Below are 21,626 nucleotides of genomic sequence, written 5' to 3'. Positions count from 1 at the left end.
GTCAATTAGAAACCACAGAAAATTTAATAACCAAGCTAATCTCATTGCCCCCTAAACCAAATCTCTCTTTTTTTCTATCTTTTCATTATAGAAATTTCCAACATCTCCAAGTAGAGAGGTGAGACTAATAAACCCCATGTTACCCATCGCTGAGCTTAAACAATTACCACCTTGTGGTCAGTCTTCTTTCATCTATACTCACCCCACCTCCAGGATTATTTTGACATGAATCCCAGATACAGTATCATTATATCTTTTTAAACATTAAGTGCTCAAAGAAGTTATATAGCTGCAAATGCATCAGAGACAATTTTGTTAGGAATGTCCCAATTCCATACCCTTGTGCTATCTGACGTATTTTCTTTCTTTCTTTTTTTAAAGATTTTAAGTAATCTCTACGCCCAATATGGAACTCAAATGCACAACCCTGACATCAAGAGTTGCATACTCTAAGGACTGAGCCAGCCAAGGGCCCCTGAGGTATTTTCTATTTTATTTCATTGCCCTAGAACTAAAGGCCAACTCTCATGTCAGCACAGACCAGTAAGATATGCTCTGTGACCCTGCACATACAATGACAATATTAACCTTGGGGCAATGAGGAATTCTGATGAAGGGACTGTATTAGACAACAAGCACAGAGAAAGTTGAACTTCTATCATGAGATAAATGGCTTTCTACCTTAAAGATAATCCCACTGATACTGGACACCTGTTTAAGTTAGGCTTAATTCTGGCCCGAGATCTAAAGCCCGTTTCTTCCATGAGTCCACATGAAGCTTTAACACGAAGGTTAAATAATGTTTAACATGAAAGGTGCTAAATAACGTAATTCTTAAAGTATAACAAACCCACAAAATAATTATAATAAATTTTCACACCAGCAGTGTTATGACTCCCTTAGGAAAGAAACCATTTACTTGTCCTAAAGGCATGATGGAAATTTTAAATTTAACAATAAATACAGCAACCCTTTTCCTTCAAACAGCCATTTAGATTTTGCCCACAGAACAAATACATTCAAAAAAGACATTAAAAAGTTTTTTAAGTTAACAAACAGGATTGTACTGCTGGAACTAAGTAGATAGACAATAGTGCGTGTGTGTGCACACAGATACTTCAGCTACAATGTTGACAAATAACATTTCTGCTTCTAATTTTCTATTTCACCTCTCCCTTCCTCCACACTAGTTTTCTGTATGAATTTACAAGTATATATTTAAGAATAAGAATATATTTGAAAGTCAATGAGTGGAAAAGGAGGCAAATCAGAACTCTTAGGTTGTTTCATCTTTAAATTAACTAATTTCATTTCAAATACGGATTTTCTTTTCTGGGAGAAAAAAGCCTTATACGACACAATTGGTTATCTTTTCAAAGATTTAACAACTCTTGGGGCGCCTGGGTGGCGCAGTCGGTTAAGCGTCCGACTTCAGCCAGGTCACGATCTCGCAGTCCGTGAGTTCGAGCCCCGCGTCGGGCTCTGGGCTGATGGCTCGGAGCCTGGATCCTGTTTCTGATTCTGTGTCTCCCTCTCTCTCTCTGCCCCTCCCCCGTTCATGCTCTGTCTCTCTCTGTCCCAAAAATAAGTTAAAAACGTTGAAAAAAAAAAAATTAAAAAAAAAAAAGATTTAACAACTCATCTTTTAACAAAGTTATGATATTCATACCTGCTGAGGTTTCTCTGAATTTGTCACTGGTCTTCTTTTTCCTCCATTTCCAAGGCTTAAAGATTTTACCGATGGTGGAGAGTTTCCCCTTTCTCTTGAAGGGAGGTGTTTGGGAGCCTGCTGTTGGGCCATCTGAGTTTGCTATGGAAGCTTTGTCGAGTCCATCAACTGTATAAAGAAAAATAAAGTCAGAGAAAAGCTGTAATAAAAAGTTGAAACAACATCATGTGTTTCTTCCTGTACTTTAATAGCAAGCATGGCCACTTTAATTGGAATCTCACATAAAGTTTATTTTGCCCCACTTCCCAGGGGCAGAACTCCCCTGATATCAGTCAGTAAATCAATCAATCAGAAATTACAGTCCCCTCAGATAATCATTTTGGAGAAATAGAAGAGAAGCAAGAGACTTACATACTAGCTAGGGCCAAATAAAGGCCTGCAAAACACAGCTGATTTCATCTGTAGCAACTACATCGATGTTTTGTGAAGGAACAGAATATTCTAAGTAGTAAAAGCCTGGTTTGCGAGCATAATTCATCCCAGAAAGAAACATGCTTGTAATCCAAAGCACTTGTATATCAAAGCAAATTTCAAGAACCATTGGCTCAGTTGGGATCATGTGACATCCAGTGTCACATTCTACTCGTATTGCGAGACATCGCTCGTTTTTTAAGTTAAAATTTATTAGAAATGTTTCCTTGTCTTGCAGAACATTCGCAGAGCAAGTTACTCGCAATCCAAGGTTTTATTCTATTCCTGAAATTGGATGTTCCTCCAGAGGCTAGTATGGCAGTCTCAGTAATGAATATTTCAGTTATGGTGTAGTTAAAACCACAGTTTCTCCTTCACAAAATAAAACTTAGTGCCAAGAAGCTAAATTGTATTTAAAAAAAAATTTTTTTTTAACTTTATTCATTTTTGAGAGAGAGAGAGAGAGAGAGAGAGAGAGCATGAGCAGAGGAGGGGCAGAAAGAGAGAGGGAGACACAGAATCCAAAGCAGGCTCCAGGCTCCCAGCTGTCAGCACAGAGTCCAATGCGGGGCTCAAACTCACAAACTGTGAGATTATGACCTGAACTGAAGTTGGACACTTAACTGACTGAGCCACCCAGGTGCCCCTAAATTCTAATTTTTATGGTGCTAAAATTATATTTTGCTCCTATTGCATAAAAAAAAAAAAAAGTTTTCAGCTTCAAATAAACTGGTAATTTTCACTAACAATATGGAAATTGGGGCGCCTGGGTGGCTCAGTCGGTTGAGCAGCTGACTTCGGCTCAGGTCATGACCTTGCACTCCGTGAGTTCGAGCCCCGCGTCGGGCTCTGTGCTGACAGCTCAGAGCCTGGAGCCTGTTTCAGAGTCTGTGTCTCCCTCTCTCTCTGCCCCTCCCCCGTTCATGCTCTGTCTCTCTCTGTCTCAAAAATAAATAAACTTTAAAAAAATTAAAAAAAAAAAAAAAAGAAATGTATGGAAAGGTGGGTATTGTGTGTGGTAGAATGTATCTTTAGTGACTTAATCATTTTATTAATCAGAAAAAAGGCCCCAAACCCTAAGTTGCCTTGCAGGAAGTTCAAAACAGAAGGAAGACAATGATGGCTTATGTTATTCCAACCATTAAATTTTAATGACAAAAAACTGGAAGCAGCCCAGAATGGATAAATTATGGTACTGTTCATGCAATGAAATAACACTCAGCAGTAACAATAATGATAAAAACCCATTGATACATTCATACAAAAAGATGAATGTGTCTCAAAAACATTGTGCTGAGAAAAATGCCAAACATAACAGAATACATACTGTGTGGTTCCATGTATATGAAGTTCTAAAGGAGCCAAAATGAATTTATGACAATAAAAAGAAAAAAGGCACAGAGCCTGCCTGAGATTCTCTCTCTCCCTCTCTCTCTCCACTCCTTCACTCTCTATGTCTCTCAAAATAAACTTAAAGTTTTTTTGTTTTTTTTTAAATCACTTGACATACCAGAACAAGAAAAATCTTAAACTGAATGACAAAAGACAATCAACATACACCAACCCCTAAATCCTTATGGGCTTCTTCCAAGAACTGAACGATAAACTCCATTCTTCCCTCCTGCAATATCTATCCTAATTTCAGGCAGAAATGCAAATCATGCAGTGACTGATTCTTTCATATGTTTCCTGACCCTACTTTACCCTGCTCATACTGGCCAAAGTGCAATAGACAGGAAGAAATATGAAACAGATTGATTTTGAAGCTAAGCCAGAGTGAAAATGTAAAATCCTTCTTTATTTCACTTCCTCAAAGAAGGGGTAAGCCGAGGGAGGAACTGAATGTATGGTGTTTCTTCTTTTTTTGCGATTTTATGCTGAAGGGCTTAGTTTTGAACAATTTAAATGCTGTGAAACATATAAGGGCTGACTATCACAGATATAGGAATGAGAGTCTAAATCTCAAATCTGTCTCTGTGGCTAGAGACACACATCCACTTCCCATTTCCTTTCAAGCCACATATCCAGTTCCCTGACACTCCATAAAAATTCTGCTTTTGATCCAAACCCTTGAAGAATAATCTACTTTTTCTCCTGAAAACAAAAATAAACAAAAGAAAGATTACATAGTTCTCTAGGTGACAGATGGAGAGATTGAGTGAGTGAAGAATTAAAGCCTTAATGTTAAATTCATAGCTGCATAAGAAATTAACTGCCGTTATCTTTCTTTATTATGCATTTACAGTTCCAGTCTTTACCTCTACTCTGGAAAGGGCCTGGGTCAGTGCCAATGACCAGAGCAGTGCACACATATGCATATCTTTTTTTCTGACTGAATAAATTCACCTGTAATTTTGTAATTGTTGGGTTAGTAGAGCAAACCATATTTGCAATCAGGAACCATATGTTGGCACAGTTGGCCACACCGCCATTGTACTTCTCTTAAATCATGAATGTGTAGGGGATTTTCACTGCTTTTGAGTAGTATGCACATAACATAAACTCTCCTCTCCTCCCAACACCCAGAATACTGCCGGTTCCATTGAATTTTGCATTTCCATGTAGATGAGAACACATTGCTAGGCAAATCCCAGATGAAAGTCTAAATTTCCTGACTGTTTTAAAGGCTAATTTGGATCAACTTTCATGATAAGAAGAGTATCCTGTTCTTCACCAGAAGTTTCTTTTTCACACTTGAGATCAACATTTTAAAATATTTCAAAATATTTTAGATCGTTAAATATTTTAATATTGTGAAGTACAGTCATTAGCTGTTCTAACATAGACATTTTAAATGGCACAGCTAAGTCTATTTTCCTACCGAATGAGCTCACACCTAATAGGACTTCTCCACATTACCAATTGTTGAGAATTCAGAGAATACGAGCAGGTTTTATTTTTCATTTAAACAGAAATTTATCAAATAGGCAGTTAACAGTAATGTACCAATGCTCTGTTACATGGTTGTAACAAATTTATTCAACTCACACATGAGATGAACAATGGAAGAAATTAAGTAGGGGGGTATGTGAGAACTCTCTCTCACTGCACTATCTTTACAACTTTTCAACAAATTTAAAACTATTTTAAAGTTTTATTTATTTATTTATTTATTTATTTATTTATTTATTTAGAGAGCATGCTTACAGCGGAGGGGCAGAGAGAGGAGGCAGAGAATCCCAAGCAGGCTCCCACTGTCAATTCAAAGCCCAACATGGGGCTCAAACCCATGAACCACGAAATCATGACCTGAGCCGAAATCAAGAGTCAATGCCCAACTGACTGCGTCACCCAGGTGCCCCTAAAACTATTTTAAAATAAAGCGTTCATTTTTTTTAACTTAAAAAAAGTTAATTTATTTTTGAGAGAGACAGTGCGTGTGTGCGTGCATGCATGCAAGTAAGAGAGGGGCGAAGACAGAGAGAAGGAGACAGAATTGAAACAGCCGCTAGGCTCTGATCTGTAAGCCTAGAGCTCGACATGGGGCTTGAACTCACGAGCCATGATATCGTGACTTGAGCCGAAGTTAGATGCTTAACCGACTGAGCTACCCAGACACCCCTATTTTTAACTTTTTGAGGAATTTCCATACTGTTTCCCAGAGTGGCTGCACCAGTTTGCATTCCCACCGGCAGTGTAAGAGGGTTCCCCTTTCTCTGCATCCTTGCCAACATCTGTTGTTTCTTGAGTTGTTAATTTTAGCCATTTTGACAGGTGTGAGATGGTATCTCATTGTGGTTTTGATTTGTATTTCCCTGATGATAAGTGATGTTGAGCATCTTTTCATGTGTCTGTTAGCCACGTGGATGTCTTCTTTGGAAAAGTGTCTATTTGTGTTTTCTGCCCATTTCTTCATTGGATTATTTGCTTTTTGGGTGTTGAGTCTGATAAGTTCTTTATAGATTTTGGATACTGACCCTTTATCAGATATGTCATTTGCAAGTATCTTCTCCCATTCCGTGGGTTGCCTTTTCACTTTGTTGATTGTTTCCTTCACTGTGCAGAAGGTTTTTATTTTGATGAAGTCCCAGTAGTTCATTTTTGCTTTTGTTTCTCTTGCCTCTGGAGACGTGTTGCGTAAGAAGTGTCTATGGCCAAGGTCAAAGAGGATGCCACTTGTGTTCTCCTCCAGGATTTTGGTGGTTTCTTGTCTCACATTTAGGTCTTTCATCCATTTTGAATTTACTTTTGTGTATGGTCTAATAAAGTGGTCTAATTTCATTCTTTCACATGTAGCCATCTAGTTTTCCCGACACCATTTGTTGAAGAGACTGTCTTTTTTCCTGCTTTGTTGAAGATTAGTTGACCATATAGTTGTGAGTCCACTTCTGGGTTTTTTATTCTGTTCCACTGATCTGTGTGTCTGTTTTTGTGCCATAAAGCATTCATTTTTATAAATGTGGCATTAGCTAGCATGGAGGTGCATGAGGGTGAGGATTTAAGAGCTGCTTAAGGGTGAGGATATCAGCTGTAGGGAGACCTTAGAGGGTACTGCCTTTTACTAACAGTAAAAATTTCTGCACAAAGGAGTTTTGGAAGTTACTATGCTTTAGGATTGCCCATCTTTCTCTTTAAAATCTCTTTTTATCAATATTTTCAATTCCTAGTATTTTATCACTAAGAGGTATTTACAGGTCACTAAATTGCTATTTCAGCACTTTTTAAGCACACAATAGACCCAAATAAGGTAATTGATACTCAACATATTTCAAAAGGGTAGATAATGGGACTTGAAAAATGGTGTCAGAAGTATCCACTCCCACTTACTGCGAGGCCATACAGAGAGAGGAGATCCAAACATACCCCCAATTCTCTCTCTCTCTCTCTCTCTCTCTCTCTCTCTCTCTCACACACACACACACACACACACACACACACACACACACACACACCATGCTGGGATTAGAATCATGTACTGCTAACACAGAATGACAAATCTGGGAATAAAAAGTTCTTTGTTCTTTATTTTTAAATCATTAAAGCTGAACTGTTTTCAATAATAGAATTTTATTTGGGAATCAAAGTAGATTTAAAGAACTGAAACTTCTTTCATGACAACCGAGGATGTATTTCTTGTCCATTTTTTCCCCTGCACTCCTGGGGATGGGACAAGAGCGAACGGCACAACTCAGGAACAGAAATCCCACAGCTCATGCCGGTGTGAAAGGGCTGATGAACAGGTACCCCGCAAGAACCAGCCACTGACCCGCCATGAGTTTCATCCCCTCCTGCAAGCAAGAATTAGTAAGCACTAACTGATAATCAGTAATATTCACTGAGCATTTACTGCGTGCCAGCTACTGTGCTGAGTACTTTAACTGCACCTGCTCATGCTAATTCTCACAAGAGCTCTGAGACAGAGATTATTATTAGTCCCACTTTGGAGATGAGAAAGGTGAGGTTCCCAGAGACTAAATATCTAGCTCAGTATTTGGCGGTGTGTGTGTGTATGATAATGAGTAAGTGTCTTCCTCACGTGACACACTTGCGTGGGTGGCGGAGCTTGGGTTTTAGGCAGAGACAGCCGCTTCACCACGGCATGGCAAGGCCTGCTTTAACTCGGGGCTATAGAACCCACCATGTAAGGTCCTGGGAGATCACAGTGAGACAGGATTTTCACCCTTATGGAGCCTGCAGGATGGCTGGGGAAGCAGGTGTGATCAGTGCTCAGCTATGCCAGCAGGTGGGGAGGCAGTGTAACAAGGAAGCAGAGCCCAAATGTGGGAGCCCAGAGGGGAGCCGTAAACGCTGACTGAGGTGACGGGGACTGCTTCACAGGGAGTAAGAGATTCGACCAGGGACCAAAAAAGATCAGTAGACATTTTGGTGGAAATCAAGGAGGGAACGGCCTGAAAGTTGACCAAATCAAGGATGGCTGACCTTTTAAAGTAAAGCCAAGAAAAACGTTCTCATTGCCATTCTGCTCTGCTCAGAATAGACCCATGGTATGTCTTTATGGGAAAAAAACGAAAGCAAACTTATAAGGTCATGTCTGAACATGTGAAATGGTTAAACGTGAACATTTTTACAAAGGAACTAGAGAATTAGTGAACTTTCTGTATATCAATGTACATACCATTACTTAAAATCATAGAATAATGCAATTTTAGAGTTAGAAAAGATCTTGATTGGTGTGGGGAAAAAATTGCTTTTCATTGGCTGACAGCTTAAAAAAATAATCAACATTAAGGTAGTGATCATGGCTAAAAATAGTTTTTAAATTATTTAGCCTTCATCTTTTAAAACCCATTTAGAGCAAAAAGAATAGAATGTAAACAAGAAATTATATTTAAAGAAAAAGAATAGAATGTGAAAAATGCTGCTATCAATAGAGGAAAAAGAAGGAATATTAATCCCCCTGGAGGAAGACTGCTCTCATAACTTGACCCTGTATTTGCCAATTTCCAGAAGCTATAATGTTATGTCAAGGGACCTGGAGTAAGATTAGTCATTCAAATTAATACTATGGAGCTCTTTCAAAATAATTTTTAGGTACACATACAGGCAGGAAAAGAATTTGTATAAGCAGTCACCATCCAGATCAAAGTCTAGAATCATTTCCAGACCCGAAAACCTTTCTTGTGCTTCTTGCCAGTCAATACCCATCCTCTCCCATCCCCCAAATAACCCGTTTTAACCCCTAATACCACTGATTGGTGTTATCTATTCTTGAACTTCAACTTAGTGGAATTATGCAGCATTACTCTTTCGTGTCTGTCCTTTTTCACTGAACTTTATGTCTGTGACATTCATCTAAATACATGAGCTATCCAAAGCAAAGCTACCTAGCCACAAAATGGAAATGTGCTATCTTAGCAAGACCCAAGACGACAGAGCCCTTGACAATGACGAGCTTTATGCAAAGCTCTTCTATGTATAAAGGATATCATTACTAATTTCTTTATGTGGAAAACGCAAATAGCACCTCCTTTCCTTTACCAGATCTGTGGGAAAGCTAATCTATCTTTTTGAGATGGACCTGAAACCGCTAAATTGGAAGATCCCCCATGCAAGATTAAAGGCGGAGAAGCAGTGTATTTTCTGGAAATAATGACAGCTTTGTGTTTATTTTTACTCTGCATATTAGGGTATGCAGCAGTTCTGAGCTATGCAATCCACAGAAACACTTGAGTACAACAGTGTTCGTTCTGGGAACTACAGCTGTGTTTAACACAGGAGTTCTACGTTATCCTATGTATATTAAAAACCTATGTGTGAAAAAACTGAGACCTAGGAAGACTATGTGGCTTTCCAAATCATTAACTAATGGCAAAGACATAATCTAGGTCATGTGATTCCTGACCCAGGCCTTTGTCCCCACTCCGTGATCCTGTCCTCCTTGGAATGTGACTGGGGAGCCGGAAGCACCTCCTGGTAGCTCTAAAAGAGCATTAAGACTCTTTCTGCAGAACAAAAAGCAAAGACAGTGCAGAATTAGAAAAGACAATAAATTTCAGTTAACGTTCTGGGTTTCAACGATCCAACTGCAATGGTTAACTAACTGTAAGTGAAGAAGAGGGTTGGGTCCCAAGCCCTGTGACCTTCGGCAGGCACCCCAGTATTTCATTGCTGAAATTAGGAGACTAAGTTACATGATCTCTAGGCTCCTTTCCAACTTGAAAAACGCTACGATTCTCATACTGATTTGTGCTGAACGTATCGATCTTTCAGGCCACATTAAGACCAGTTCTAAGTGCTTTATGAATATTGCCTCATTAACTGTCAACGCAACCCTGTGAAGCGGGGGCTATTAGCATTCCCCCTTTATAAATAAGGAAGGTAAAGCCCAGAGAGAACCAAGTAATGTGTCCAAGGTCACAAAGCTGGTATTTGGGCTTTAAAGGAAATAGTTTGCCTCCAAGAGTATCCTTTGTACAAAATGGAACAGAGGGACACAGGTGGGAATGGAGAGCTAGTTTAAGAGAAGGCAAGACATAAACCCTAACGAACAATAACTCAGTTCTACCTCTGGCTGCTTCCCTGGACTATTCCAAAGGATGACGGCAGGTACTGTTTTGTCTCTGAAACAATCCCAATGTCTTCCCGGGTAAGTTCATGCTGGTTGCAGACAGAGTGTGCTCTTCACTGATACTAACTATGGTCTTCTGATTGCCCATAATCCTTATTTATCATAGTATTAGTTTTAGGAATTTGATATCATCAGTTTTTTAACTTGTTTTTCTAATGGAGGCAGCCATTATTTTTAAACCCCCACGGGGAAAAGCTACTAAAGACTTCCATCTGTCTGCAAGCACTGACAAAGAATTTCAGAGCTTAAACTTGTGGCCGATAGGCCTGAAGAATGAGTATGTTTGTGCAGCTGTATGACATCCTCATGCTCTGACCTGCACAACATCCCCTAGACTTGCTACAGGATATTTAACAGATTAAATAATATCACTTGTATTGGGGCCCTGAAGAAACGTGATTGAGTAGAACAAGGATCACTTTGCAAACGGAAAATCACTTTTATTGTAAAATAAATGTGTTTCAAGTTTCAAATACCACTGGTATCACAATAAGCAAAGAGTACGATGAACAGATTTGATGGCTCTACTTGGGAACAGCAAGAATGCTGCTGCAGAAGTGAAAAATAAGAAAAAAGGAAGCAATCAACATTCTACCTTCCTTCCCCTACCCTAATCATCTCCTATAACTCCCAAGTCTGAGTGGGGAGCAGGTCATGGCGTGTGGAGATTATACTGTGTTTGTTAAAATGAAGAAAAGGTTGGGGCGCCTGGGTGGCTCAGTCGGTTGGGCGTCCGACTTCGGCTCGGGTCACGATCTCACGGTCCGTGAGTTCGAGCCCCGCGTGGGGCTCTGTGCTGATGGCTCAGAGCCTGGAGCCTGCTTCCGATTCTGTGTCTTCCTCTCTCTCTGCCCCTCCGCCGTTCATGCTGTCTCTCTCTGTCCCAAAAATAAATAAACGTTAAAAAAAAAAAATTAATAAATAAATAAATAAATAAATAAATAAAATAAAATGAAGAAAAGGTTGACACAGCTCCAGTGGGCAAACCACCAACCAAGAGAATTTCACTTCCTCTATGTTAAAGATAATGACCACTCGGTTTGCTGAGCATAGGCATAAGGATGAAACTTAAGGGGGGGCGCCTGGGTGGCTCAGTCGGTTGAGCGTCCGACTTCGGCTCAGGTCCTGATCTCATAGTTTGTGGGTTCGAGCCCCACATCAGGCTCTGTGCTAACTGCTTGCTCAGAGCCTGGAGCCTGCTTCAGATTCTGTGTCTCCTTCTCTCTCTGCCCCTCCCCCACTCACGCTTTGTCTCACTCTGTTTCTCAAAAACAAATAAATGTAAAAAAAAAAAAAATTTTTTTTTTTTAAAAAGGATGAAACTTGGGATGCCTGGGTGGCTCAGTCGGTTAGGCGTCCGACTTCAGCTCAGGTCATGATCTCACGGTCCGTGAGTTCGGGCCCCGCGTCGGGCTCTGTGCTGAACGCTCAGAGCCTGGAGCCTGTTTCGGATTCTGTGTCTCCCTCTCTCTCTGACCCTCCCCCATTCATGCTCTGTCTCTCTCTGTCTCAAAAATAAATAAACGTTAAAAAAAAATTTTAAGGGGCACCTGGGTGGCGCAGTCGGTTAAGCGTCCGACTTCAGCCGGGTCACGATCTCGCGGTCCGTGAGTTCGAGCCCCGTGTCAGGCTCTGGGCTGATGGCTCGGAGCCTGGAGGCTGTTTCCGATTCTGTGTCTCCCTCTCTCTCTGCCCCTCCCCCGTTCATGCTCTGTCTCTCTCTGTCCCAAAAATAAATTAAAAACGTTGAAAAAAAAATTAAAAAAAAAATTTTAAAAAAGGATGAAATTTAAGGGGAGAAACTGGCAGACCTTATGTATAAGGTATAAAACCAAATCAAATGAAATTTCGTAATTATTAAGTAAGCGGCTAAATCCTGACTGAGCAAAATTATGAAAAATTTCCCATTGTGAATGAATGTAACAGAAGTATTAATAAAATAACCCATTAAATTTGGGCCAGTATCTTTAGGTTAAAAAGCTGGTGAAGAAATAAGAGCCTTGAAAATCTACATATAATGTGATAACTCTGTCTATAGTCCAACAGTCTCCTAACAGTCACACCAAGTCACCAAGGCTGGTATCTGTGAAGAGAACGGTGGCCACATGCAGAATTCTGGACTATCTACCCAAGGCAGAAATGAAACCTACAGGCTTATACGGTGTCAGGCAGCCTTGCTAGAAGGAGAATTTACGTCATAAAGAATCCCTAGGGCTCCCAGATTTATATCCTTGTAGTTCAGTTAAGAGGTGACTGCAACAACCAGGCATCTGAACTTGGAGAGCAGTGAAAATGAATTAGAAATGATAAATGGATCCAAGGGACATTGAGGAAAAAGAAGTGAGGAGACAGGGGAACTATCTGGAGAAGTCACAAAGAATTCTACAGCTTGAACCTCTCTGAGGTGTGGTGGAATGTCAAGAGGCGACTTGGAGAAAGACCTATGGCTTGTGTTCAGGCACCATGAACTTCAGGTGTTGGCAGGACATTCAAGGGAAGATGGCCAGCAGACAGTCAGAAATACATTATTGGCACACGAGCGGGAAGTCGATGTTGAAGTTATCTGGAGGAGTCTTCCAAACAAAAGCAGCAGTTGAGGGCCAGAGGTAAACTCCTAGAGAATGATTACATTTAGAAGGCAGTAGGCTGTACGTAATGAAGAACCTTGGACTTCTCTTATACTGAGAAAAAGTTTAGTTTACTTGTTTTAAAATCACCAAGTGTGGGGGGATACTCTGGCATGTTTATGGACCGAGGGGAAAGAGCCTAAAGGGAGAGAGTGTGGAAATCTAAGAGCGCGCTGACTAGCCGTGTGGGGATGGGCTTCTCCTTCATCCAGGATAAGGAGACTCCAGGTGGAGAAGGAGAGCCTGACCCTCATTCGATGAATGTGAGGAAGTGAGCTAGGAGTCAGGATGTGACAGTACCAGAGACGTGAAGGGGAACTCCACAGGATAGCACGCACTTCAAGAGAGAATACATGCACTACTGGAAGCCAGGCAGGCAGGAATGGCAGTCGGGAGTGGATCAAATGTCAATGGTGAGGGGTGAGGCAGAGCAGAACCTCCATCACAGAGTTACCACGGAAGTGTTGCCAAGGAGAGGTGGGTTTCAGACCAAAAAAAAAGGAGGAAGGAGAGGTCTACAAAAAGATGAGGATGTCAAAACGTCTGTGCATTGTGGAATATAGTCATCCATTCGCAATTAACGTATTTAGCAACTATTACAGACAAGGCAGTGCACTGAGACTATAATGGTGAGCAAAATGGATTGCAACTCTGCCCTCAGGAGGCCTACAGTCTATGAGATGGGCTGACATTATTCAAGTAACCGTTATTCCAAAACAGAAACATGGCACACAGTGAGAGCACAGGGGAGGTAAGTGGCTGGAGGGGCCCAGACTGTGGCAGGTGAGCATTAGTTCTTGGGACAGGCATGGCATGAAATACTCTCTACATTCTGTGTTAAAATTCAAGGCAAGGCCGTTTGAGGGTTATGGAGATTTAGTCTAGTTTCATAACGTTACTTAAAAGGTAGAAATACCCCGTCCAAATTAGGCAGGAAACCATTTAAAAGTCACTGAAAAGCAACGGATTAACATTCCTTAGTTTGTACACCTAATTCTCTAGAGACAGAGAAAGACAGGAAGGGATTGGGGGCAGGGGGGAGGGGAGAGAATTCCCCTTATGTTTTTTTAAAAAATAATTTTATAGTAATGATGCCTTTAGGGCTGATTTTCGTTTTTTCTCCCATACAGTCACTAAGGATCTCCCACTTACAAGATGTTCTATTTTGGTTTCTTTCTTTAAAACGCCATGTGTGGCAAGCAAGCATTCTCGAGAACGAGCTGTTCTGGCGGGACGTGGGTACAACGCCGCAAGGAAAGCCTCTGAATCCAGTGAGGGCCCCCATCAAGCCAACCTGCTTATTCCAAAATTCTTCCCTGATATAATTTTTATTAAGATCTGCAATGCTGGCCTGAAGGAATGTTCGATGTGTACTAGAATGATGGAAAAAAAAAAAAAAAAGCCCATGACCGAACTTCAGAAGTAGCTAGTTGCAATTCATCAACTTTTCCAGAAGCCATAAAAATAACTTTTAATTGTTGTTGTTCTTAAGCGAGTAGGGGAAGGGGAAGAAAAAAAAAAAAAAAAAAAAAAGATGGTCTCTTCAGGAGGCAAGTACATGAAGAAAAAGGAATAGTGCTCTCTACTAGATCATGAGTCCCGTGAGGACAGACACCAAAAGAGTTTTATTCCTAGTGGGACCCCCACCCTGTACCCAAGGCCACAGAAGGTACTTACTAAATATTTACAAAATGAATAACTAAGTCGTAGACAAATGTTTGTTAATCATGTACAAGGCCTGGCCTAACTAGGCTATGATTTATTTTAGCAGGTCTTCAGATTTTTCACACAGAGGAAACTGTTTCCAACAGGGCCTTCCTGCAGAGCTCCAAATATTTTGAAAGATAACATAACAAACACTAAAGTTTGAAATTGAGAAAATATCAAAGCCAGCAGGAAGGATGATTAACACTCATAAGAATGGTACAGACATTGTTGACAAATTTTTCAGGTGAACAAAGCCTTACTTGCTGCTTACTGTGTAATTTTAAAATGACAATCCATCAAAGACAAACAACTGGAAAAAAAAACAGTTGGAATGATTTATATGTGAAATAATCTTTGAAGAATTTTGTATTTTTAGATAGCAGCGAGTGGCGAAAATTAATGTTTTCACGAGCTACCCCTCCACACACCCCACACTGACATTTCCTTCTTCCTTCTCTCTAAACACGTTAGGCAATTCAGATGTTTCCTCAGTCTTCACTTTCTTTCTCCTAACTGGAAGAGTCAGAAAGCCAATTTAGTTTCATGGTAAAGAAACTGGAAAGGCACCTTGTCCCACTATACTGACACTAAGTCCAAACTGCATTTCTTTTTCCATTCTTTTTGGGCATTCCATGTGAGAATTTGAATCTCTTAGAAAACGTGAAACCACACAGAAAACTCTAAAGCCGTATTTTTAACCTGAGATCAAATTCTGTCAAAATATAACATTATGAAGGTTTAGCCCTGTATTGATACTTCAGATGTTTGCCTCACTAACTACATCAGAAACTGATAGAGCTACAAGGCCCTTCACACAGCAGCCCAGCGTTGTGGTGGCAGAGACCTGAGCACACAATGTAATGTGCTCAGTGACTAAGGAATCATTTTTTAAGACTGGCAAGCAGCAGCAGCAGCAGCAGCAAGGTTTTGTTCCATTCTAAACAGAAAATACCACCTCTCCCATCTCACCTTTCAACCTCACCTTTCAAGGAGAATCAAATGTCTCCTGTTACACCAGTATCTTAAGGGGAGCAAACACAAATGGGGAAATGAGTGGCTCTTACCGTGCTCTATATTAAAGCTCCCAGAGAAGCACAAAAATGTTTTCTTTTGTCTTACTCTTTAGCTTATTTGGCACCCTGGTGACATCTAGTATATGCTAAAAGAGAGGAAGGAAGGAAGGAAGGAAGGAAGGAAGGAAGGAAGGAAGGAAGGGAGGAAGGAAGGAAGGGAGGAAGGGAGGAAGGGAGAGGGGAAGGAAGGAAGGAAGGAAGGAAGGAAGGAAGGAAGGAAGGAAGGAAGGAAGGAAGGGAGGAAGGGAGAGAAGAAGGAAGGAAGGAAGGAAGGAAGGAAGGAAGGAAGGAAGGAAGGGAGAGAGAGAGAGAGAGAGAGAGAGAGAGAGAGAGAAAGAAAGAAAGAAAGAAAGAAAGAAAGAAAGAAAGAAAGAAAGAAAGAAAGAGACAAAGAAAATCATTTTAAGTATAAACATAGACCTGTAAGTACCATTGAGAGAAAACATGGGCCTTGGGCTCAGAAAGACTTGAATTTAATAATCTGTTCTTCCATTTCCTGGCTGGTAATCTTGGGCAAGGTCATTCAACCTTGTTCATAGTCTCTTCCTCAACCATAGAAGGGGATAATACAATTTACCATTTGGGTTGTTGCTAGGGTTAACAGAAAAAATACCCGCAAAGGGTCGTACTGAGTCACCAATATTCAAGAAAGGTGAATGTCTTCCATTACTTTTTTCCCTCCTCCTACACAATCAAGTGGAAAGGGGACTCGTAAAAGGTTTTGAGGAGAATAAATCATAGAAAGTGGGTTATTTACAATTTGGAGCAACTGGAAGAGTGAAATGTCTTTGAAAGCTATTTTCCAGGTCTTCCAGAGGGCACCAGAAAAACAAAAACACCCTGTACAAAATGGACTCTTGCACAGAGCCACCTGTGTTCTCCACTGGTCTCAGGACAATTGCTGAGAGCTGCAGAGAACCAGCACGCACCCAAGGGAAACTGCCATCAGCCCACAGCAGAAGTGCCCTGGGGGGAGTCACAAAGCAAGAAGGTTGACATCACCTACAAGACTGGGAGAGAATCACTAGAACTGGATTTGGCTCTATTTCCCACCAGCTGGGAAGTTGCACAGTTTATTTTTACGCTTGTACCTGCAAAAAATAAAAAAGTAAAGTGAAAAACTGAAAACAAAAGAACCTATTTTATTCAAAAGACCTGTTGTTTACTTGGTGAATCCTTACTGAACCATGTCGAAAATTCACTTAGTGAACTGTCTACACCTAGTTGAGCTACACGTTGTTGTTGCCTTTAGTTTGTTTTTTTTTTAAGTCTGTGCTGTTTAAGAAGTGTTGCTATAGTGGCCAAACACAGGAAGTTGCGTTTTACTCCTGTTTCCAAATATGCCTAATGTCAAAATCTGAGGAGAAAAAAAAAAAAAGTTCCGTTTCATGACTCTGTTAACCTCAGATTCTTTAGTGTTAAGGCCACCTTTAAATTCAACATAGTTCCTAAGTCCTGAAGGACTCATATTTGCTGAGAATCATCATCTACTGGTCTGGCTAAGAAATCACAATCAAGGGGACCTCTGTTTATTCTGCACCATCCCCTTTTTGCGATCTAACAGGAACCTTATGCTCTTTCTTTTTGCCCCTGGGACGAGATACCCAGCAATGAAAACAACGTAGGAATGGCACTACCAACACCATAAGTCATTATTCCTTAAATCCTTATTAGTTATTTCCATTGTGTATAGTAAGCCTTCATCTTTAGACTTTAGGATACTGAGCTTTGAATCTGAAATGCCAAGCTTGAATCCCATTGAAATGTTCTCACTTGGAAGAACACCATTACTCTGTGACTTGCAAACATTGTTAGAATGAGTGTTTAGCCTATTCTGATCTGCTGTGTTAAAAAACCAAAGTGACAGGATCACAACCAACGGGTGTGGAGTTTAACTGAAAATTCCTGCACATCCCAACTCCTACTCCGTCACCATTTAGATTCAGATCAGGGCCCAAAAGATTATTGGATCTGGCATGCAGCTTCTTAGGAATGCCTCGTATCTCAGCCATCTCAAGGTCTAACTTACTTTTAGGAAACTCCTGCTCCAAAAGAGGCCAAAAAATTAAACACAGTAATCTCTTAGGTGACTGGAGAGTTTTAAACCCTTTTAAGGGAGAATCTAGGTTTGTAGGATTCTGATGCACCCATCTTACTGGTGTGTTTACAGGGCTCGAGGGACCTGTTCCAAGTAAATTAAAGAATTTGGGACCTCAAGGAAGTGGGTGTGTTTTTGAAGCACTATCTTCATGTCTTGTGACAAGACGAATAAGTCCACCCAGTCTGTCCATCCCAGTGAAGACTTTCCTGTGAAATTCAGCAAGAGATAGGAAGCCATTATTGAAAGCTGGCTAGGTGCTTTGCAAAGTGTATGGGACATAATATAAATGTGTTTAGTCACATGTGAATCATCCTTGAATTACCAACCTGATTCAATGGGGCTGCTGCATTTTCTGGCAAGAACATTCTTGCTCTGGCTCTACTTTGACAGGTGTTTTAACACTATCTTTCTTTAGCATCCCTATTCATTTTATTTCTTATTTTAGCAGCTTTTTGTGAAGAAACATGTCACTCTGCGGGATATCAAACACATCTAAGATAATAAAAGCATACAGAGTAAGAAAAAAAATCAAACACAGAAAAGAGGAATATATATATGTAGTGACATTTGGGAATAAAGCATTTCTCTAAATAGTGTGCCTCACATTCAGGGATCTCAAAGAAGATTATAAAAAACTAGTCAGGTGGTACTTATACAGTTGCTGACCACACTGGATTAGCATCTTCATAAGCATTTTTTTTTCTTAGCATTACTCAATTTGGTACTCCAGTCACAAGGTAATTATTTCTTATACAAGTATGGCAGAAACACAGTGTTCACATAGACTATTTTCTAATTTTACCACTTATTCTCTTTATATTCCATGCCTTATCTCCTAAGTGGCACTGCCTAGCGACACTGATTGGCTCCCGTTGCCAAAAAACACCTTCAATGCATCCTCTTACTCGGGCCATGTCTAACCGAATATGTAGTAGCATCGTTGAAGATGAGCAGGAAAGAAGCTATAGTCTGTTAAGAAGTGCAGCTGAAGAAACCAGAAAAAAAGACAATGGATCCAATGTGTTTATGGGCCACTGTGAATGGATCTCAGTTTGTAAACTTGTTTGAAGGATAATGGCAATGGCTGAATTTTGTCCCCCAAAATTCAAATATTGAAGTCTTCATTCCAAGTACCTCAGAATGTGACTGTATTTGGATAGAAGGTCTTTAAAAATGAGGTCATATGTATGGGCCCGAATCCAATTACCAGTGTCCTTGAAAGACAGTAAGACTGGACAGATGTGTGGGTTCACAGACCATATGGGGATACTGGAAGAAAGTGGCAAGGAGAGAGACCTTAGAAGAATCCAAACCTTGATCTTGGACTTCTAAGTGCTAAGTAAGTTCTTAGACTCCAGAACTGTGAGAAAATGAAATTCTGTTGTTGAAGCCAACCCAGCCTGTAGTAATTTGTTATGGTAGCCATAGCAAACTAATACAGACTTTTCCTCTTATCTGTTACGGAGTCTATTCGTACACTAAAGGTAGAGTGAAAATGTCACACAGCTTTCAACCCCATCTCTACCCCGCCCCGCCTAACAGAGGGGAAAAGAAAAGTTCTTTAAAGGCTTCTGCTAGGATCATTTTATAATGGCCTTATTAATTAAAACACCATCATTTGAAAAATGAGGTGTCCGTGTGTTGTGACATTCCGTGGTCTGATGACTAAAGGGGACTCGGGTTTTTTTTTAAGTGTGCAGTTCTAGATCCTTCTTAAAAATCTCCAGTTTGATTTTATTCTTTTCATATTTTCTTTAAAAAACTGGCAGCCAAGTACTTTCCAAGCGACAGAACACTAGTTGCGCACATATGTATATAATTCCATTTTAGTAGACTTGAGGAAAATGAAACACTGCTCTGTTAGGCACACAGAACATTCAACATGAGCTCAGTTAACTCGTTCTGGCTTATTCCAAGTTTCCATCCTCAGCTGTCTCCTCCAGCCTGGCAGGTCAGTACAAGTTAACTTCACAGATGTAGAAGAAATTTTGAAAAACACAGAATCCCTTTAAATAGATGAAATCGGCAATTGCGATCCTGAATCATCCTGTCACGTTGCCCTTCTCAGTCCTGTGGGCTACCCAGCTGTGTGGTCAGAAACATTTTTATTCTGGAAGGAAGGTCCAGGGCAATGCTCAGCAGGCCCTCCTCAGAACACCTTGGGCAAACAGTGGCCTTTCCCGGGGGAGGCTCAGAAACCCTTCAGAAAAAGCTTGTAAGAGACCCCAATTAAGACTGGAATTTACTTCACACTGGGCAATGTACTGCAAAATAGGCACATCGTTGAAAGGAAAAAGACCCCTGAAATACAAACAGGCAAAAATAAAGAGTCAAACGTTTCCAAAAGGAACATATGAAAAGAATTTCTAAATAAATGATTGCTTCCTTTTGAAGTTTTCAGGATTTGCTGCCCACATTTCTAAAAGAGAAAAGGTCTCGGCCTCCTTTTTAGAAAATATATTTGACTAAAATCTTTCTTACAGTCCACCCCACGCATTATTAAACACCTGTTCTAATCCAGCCCCTGCTCTGTCGCTTTGGTTCCTCCTTAATTAGCACACAGCCACCTCCAATGAAGTTTATAGGTGTCTTCCTAAAAAGGCAACCGACTCAAAATTCTGGGTCCTTTCCTTAAACAGCAATTGCCATTCTACAGACAGCTTCTTTCCCTTTGAATGTAATTGTATTTACCTGAAACCCAACTCTTGCGGGAAACAAATTATTTTGCAGTCTGTAGTATTAGCAAAATGTATGTAAGAGCAAAAAAACTTCTGGCAACGTGATTTTGCCAAAATTGTCCTTGACAATGGGAATACTTGCTCAGGAATGGACATATTAATGACCAAATTCATCAAGGCATTGGGTACAGAACATCAGTGTGTTTGAACTGGACATTTTGTAACCTCTACTTCAAGTCAAGAGAAGTCACACATTGTTAATGAAGAGAAAGTCTTCATCTGAAGCCATTTTTTAAGACACTGCTAACCTCCAGAGGATGTTTCTCACATTAAGAGCCTTCTGGAATACTTGCTCAAAATGCAGATTCTGAGACCCCACTCCAAGATGGATTTTGCTATTCTAGAATATGTTGCCCAGAAGAGAGTATTTTTCCCAAGCATACTAAGTGATTCTCACGATCAGGCAAGTCTGTGAAATATCATTATTACCTCAGTAAACATATTTTTAAATTAGTCCATTCAACTATAAAACATTCAACTTTCATAAAATATTTTTTTAGACTATAATAACAAGAGCACGTCAAAGTTGAGTTCTCATGTGACAATTGTTCAAGAAAGTCTTTTGCAATTAATTCAAAACTATTTGCTGAAGAGAAAAAAATTAATCTACATAAAGAGAAAATGTTAATGGTGATTAATTATAAGTGGCAGTGGATATTTTTATATATTACAGTTAAGTTTGCCTCGCTGCCTTACGACCCAGCCAAGCTACTGAGCAAGTAGACAAAATAAAGATGCCTTCTTATATAGTAGGTCTCAAAAAAACCATGCCCCATGAGCTTTTCTCAAGAAGCTACCTGTGTGCTCTGTCTAAATAAGGAAATAGACCCAGAAAAAAATAGACATTGATCTAGGAATCTAAACATCCAACACCAGACGTTAAGTGGAAAGACTCCCCAGCCTGATATGAAGAGAGATCCAGGGAAATAGGCAGCAAGCTTAAAGGAAGCCAAAGTCCAATTTGGTTACAGTTCTTCAAGATGAACTTGACAGAATAACAAAAGTGTTTGAACATGCCGAGAAGAGATTTACATAACTGGGGGAAGATTTGGGGATGAGTATGCAGGACCCTTAGCAAGCAAACAAAAATACCAGTAAGGAAAGCAAAAGCCATGCAGGAAAGAAAAAGTAATCATGGTTTACCACAGGCTTAGCTATCATCAACTTTTTACACAGTTACACAGAATACTGTTCTAATCAAAAGTACAGTG

At 40.2% G+C, this 21,626-nt stretch overlaps 1 protein-coding gene across 8 annotated transcripts in view; it reads right to left on the bottom strand.

The window, feature by feature from the left end:
- Positions 1-21,626, bottom strand: part of PHACTR2 (phosphatase and actin regulator 2) — a 276,161-nt gene that overhangs the window by 101,416 nt on the left and 153,119 nt on the right. For all 8 annotated transcript variants that reach the window (XM_058735516.1, XM_058735513.1, XM_058735515.1 and 5 more), the window contains exon 2: positions 1,670-1,837. In XM_058735516.1, the coding sequence (XP_058591499.1) occupies positions 1,670-1,837 (168 nt within the window). The remainder of the gene's footprint in view (positions 1-1,669; positions 1,838-21,626) is intronic.

Source organism: Neofelis nebulosa, chromosome 6 (assembly GCF_028018385.1).
Source record: "Neofelis nebulosa isolate mNeoNeb1 chromosome 6, mNeoNeb1.pri, whole genome shotgun sequence".
NCBI lineage: Eukaryota > Metazoa > Chordata > Mammalia > Carnivora > Felidae > Neofelis > Neofelis nebulosa.
Note: the sequence above shows the minus strand (reverse complement) of the source record. Positions and strands in the feature narration are given on the sequence as shown.